Raw genomic sequence first — 1,249 nt, forward strand, 5'->3', positions numbered from 1 at the left:
CCGCCGCCTCCGCCTCGCCCGCGCGCCGCCCAGGTGGCGGGAGCGCGCGCCGGCCCAGGTGACTCCGGGGCCGCCCCGCCTCCCAGGCGGGAGAGACCATTTCCGAGGCCGGGGGGTGGGGATGGGGGGAAGAAGGCGGGGCCGGCGGCCACACCGGAAGAGGAAGTCGACCGTGGCCAACGCCAGAAGCTAGCATTGTGGGTAATTTGGTGTTTATTTACCGAGAGTGAGAAGCAGCTCGGGGGAGTTCTGGCTGGTTGTCTTGCGTGCCTGAGACGATGGCCTTGGAGACGGTGCCAAAGGATCTGCGGCATCTGCGAGCTTGTTTGCTGTGTTCACTAGTTAAGGTACCGGTCGGGGGCCTGGCTGCAGTAAGATGATGACTGGGAAGAGACTGAGGACGGTGAAAAGTAGGGTTTAAGATTCCAGGAGGCAGTTGGAGGAGTGGGAAGTCAAGGAAAGCTGTTGTTCACGTTACTTGGAACTCGAGCGAGCCAGAAGCATGTACACCCTTACATACCTTGAGTCCTTAAGCTCAGACCTAGCTAGCTCTTAAAGGACGTTGAGTGAACTTAACCGGAGGCAAAGGAAATAAGGGTCAGAGTTAGGGCTTTGCAGCTTAAAGAGTAGTCAGATAAGGTGCCTGACCCCAAGGAGACTAGGGATGGGGATGAATAGAGAAGAATTGGGAACAGAAGAGGAAGAAATGTAAGAGTAGGACTGAAGAAATGGAGTTTTGGGAGTGATGGGTAGGGGAACTGATGGGACAGTTAACTGAGGGAGCCAGAAAGTTAGCCAGTTTGAAGTCTTGACAAAGCCATCTTTGCTTTTGAAGGAGCCCAGGTGCTGAAATGGATAAGTACTCAGCTACTCACTGAAAGGGAACAAATCCAATTCACTCATGGGCTCTGGAGAAAAGACCAGATGATCTACTTCAAGATTTTAAGTCTAGAAAATCCTTCAGGGCAATTCTACTTTATCATCTAGGGTTGAGGTTGGTCAGATCCCATTCGGTGACACACAACTAATTATACTCACCTTTTCCTTTTTTTCCCTCAAGACTATAGATCAGTTTGAATATGATGGCTGCGACAATTGTGATACATACTTGCAGATGAAGGGTAACCGAGAGATGGTATATGATTGCACCAGCTCATCCTTTGACGGAATCATCGCAATGATGAGTCCAGAGGACAGCTGGGTCTCTAAGTGGCAGCGAGTCAGTAATTTTAAGCCAGGAGTGTATGCA

At 51.2% G+C, this 1,249-nt stretch overlaps 1 protein-coding gene across 1 annotated transcript in view; it reads left to right on the plus strand.

The window, feature by feature from the left end:
- The first annotated feature begins 278 nt into the window (after nt 1–278).
- The window catches only part of SUPT4H1 (suppressor of Ty 4 homolog 1 (S. cerevisiae)), a 7,124-nt gene continuing 6,153 nt past the window's right edge, over nt 279–1,249 (plus strand). The window contains exons 1-2 of the mRNA XM_006889243.1: nt 279–347; nt 1,061–1,223. Of these exons, the coding sequence (XP_006889305.1) occupies nt 279–347; nt 1,061–1,223 (232 nt within the window). The remainder of the gene's footprint in view (nt 348–1,060; nt 1,224–1,249) is intronic.

The sequence above is a fragment of the Elephantulus edwardii genome, unplaced genomic scaffold, assembly GCF_000299155.1.
Source record: "Elephantulus edwardii isolate Elephantulus edwardi_28Jun2011 unplaced genomic scaffold, EleEdw1.0 scaffold00077, whole genome shotgun sequence".
Taxonomy (NCBI): Eukaryota; Metazoa; Chordata; class Mammalia; order Macroscelidea; family Macroscelididae; genus Elephantulus; species Elephantulus edwardii.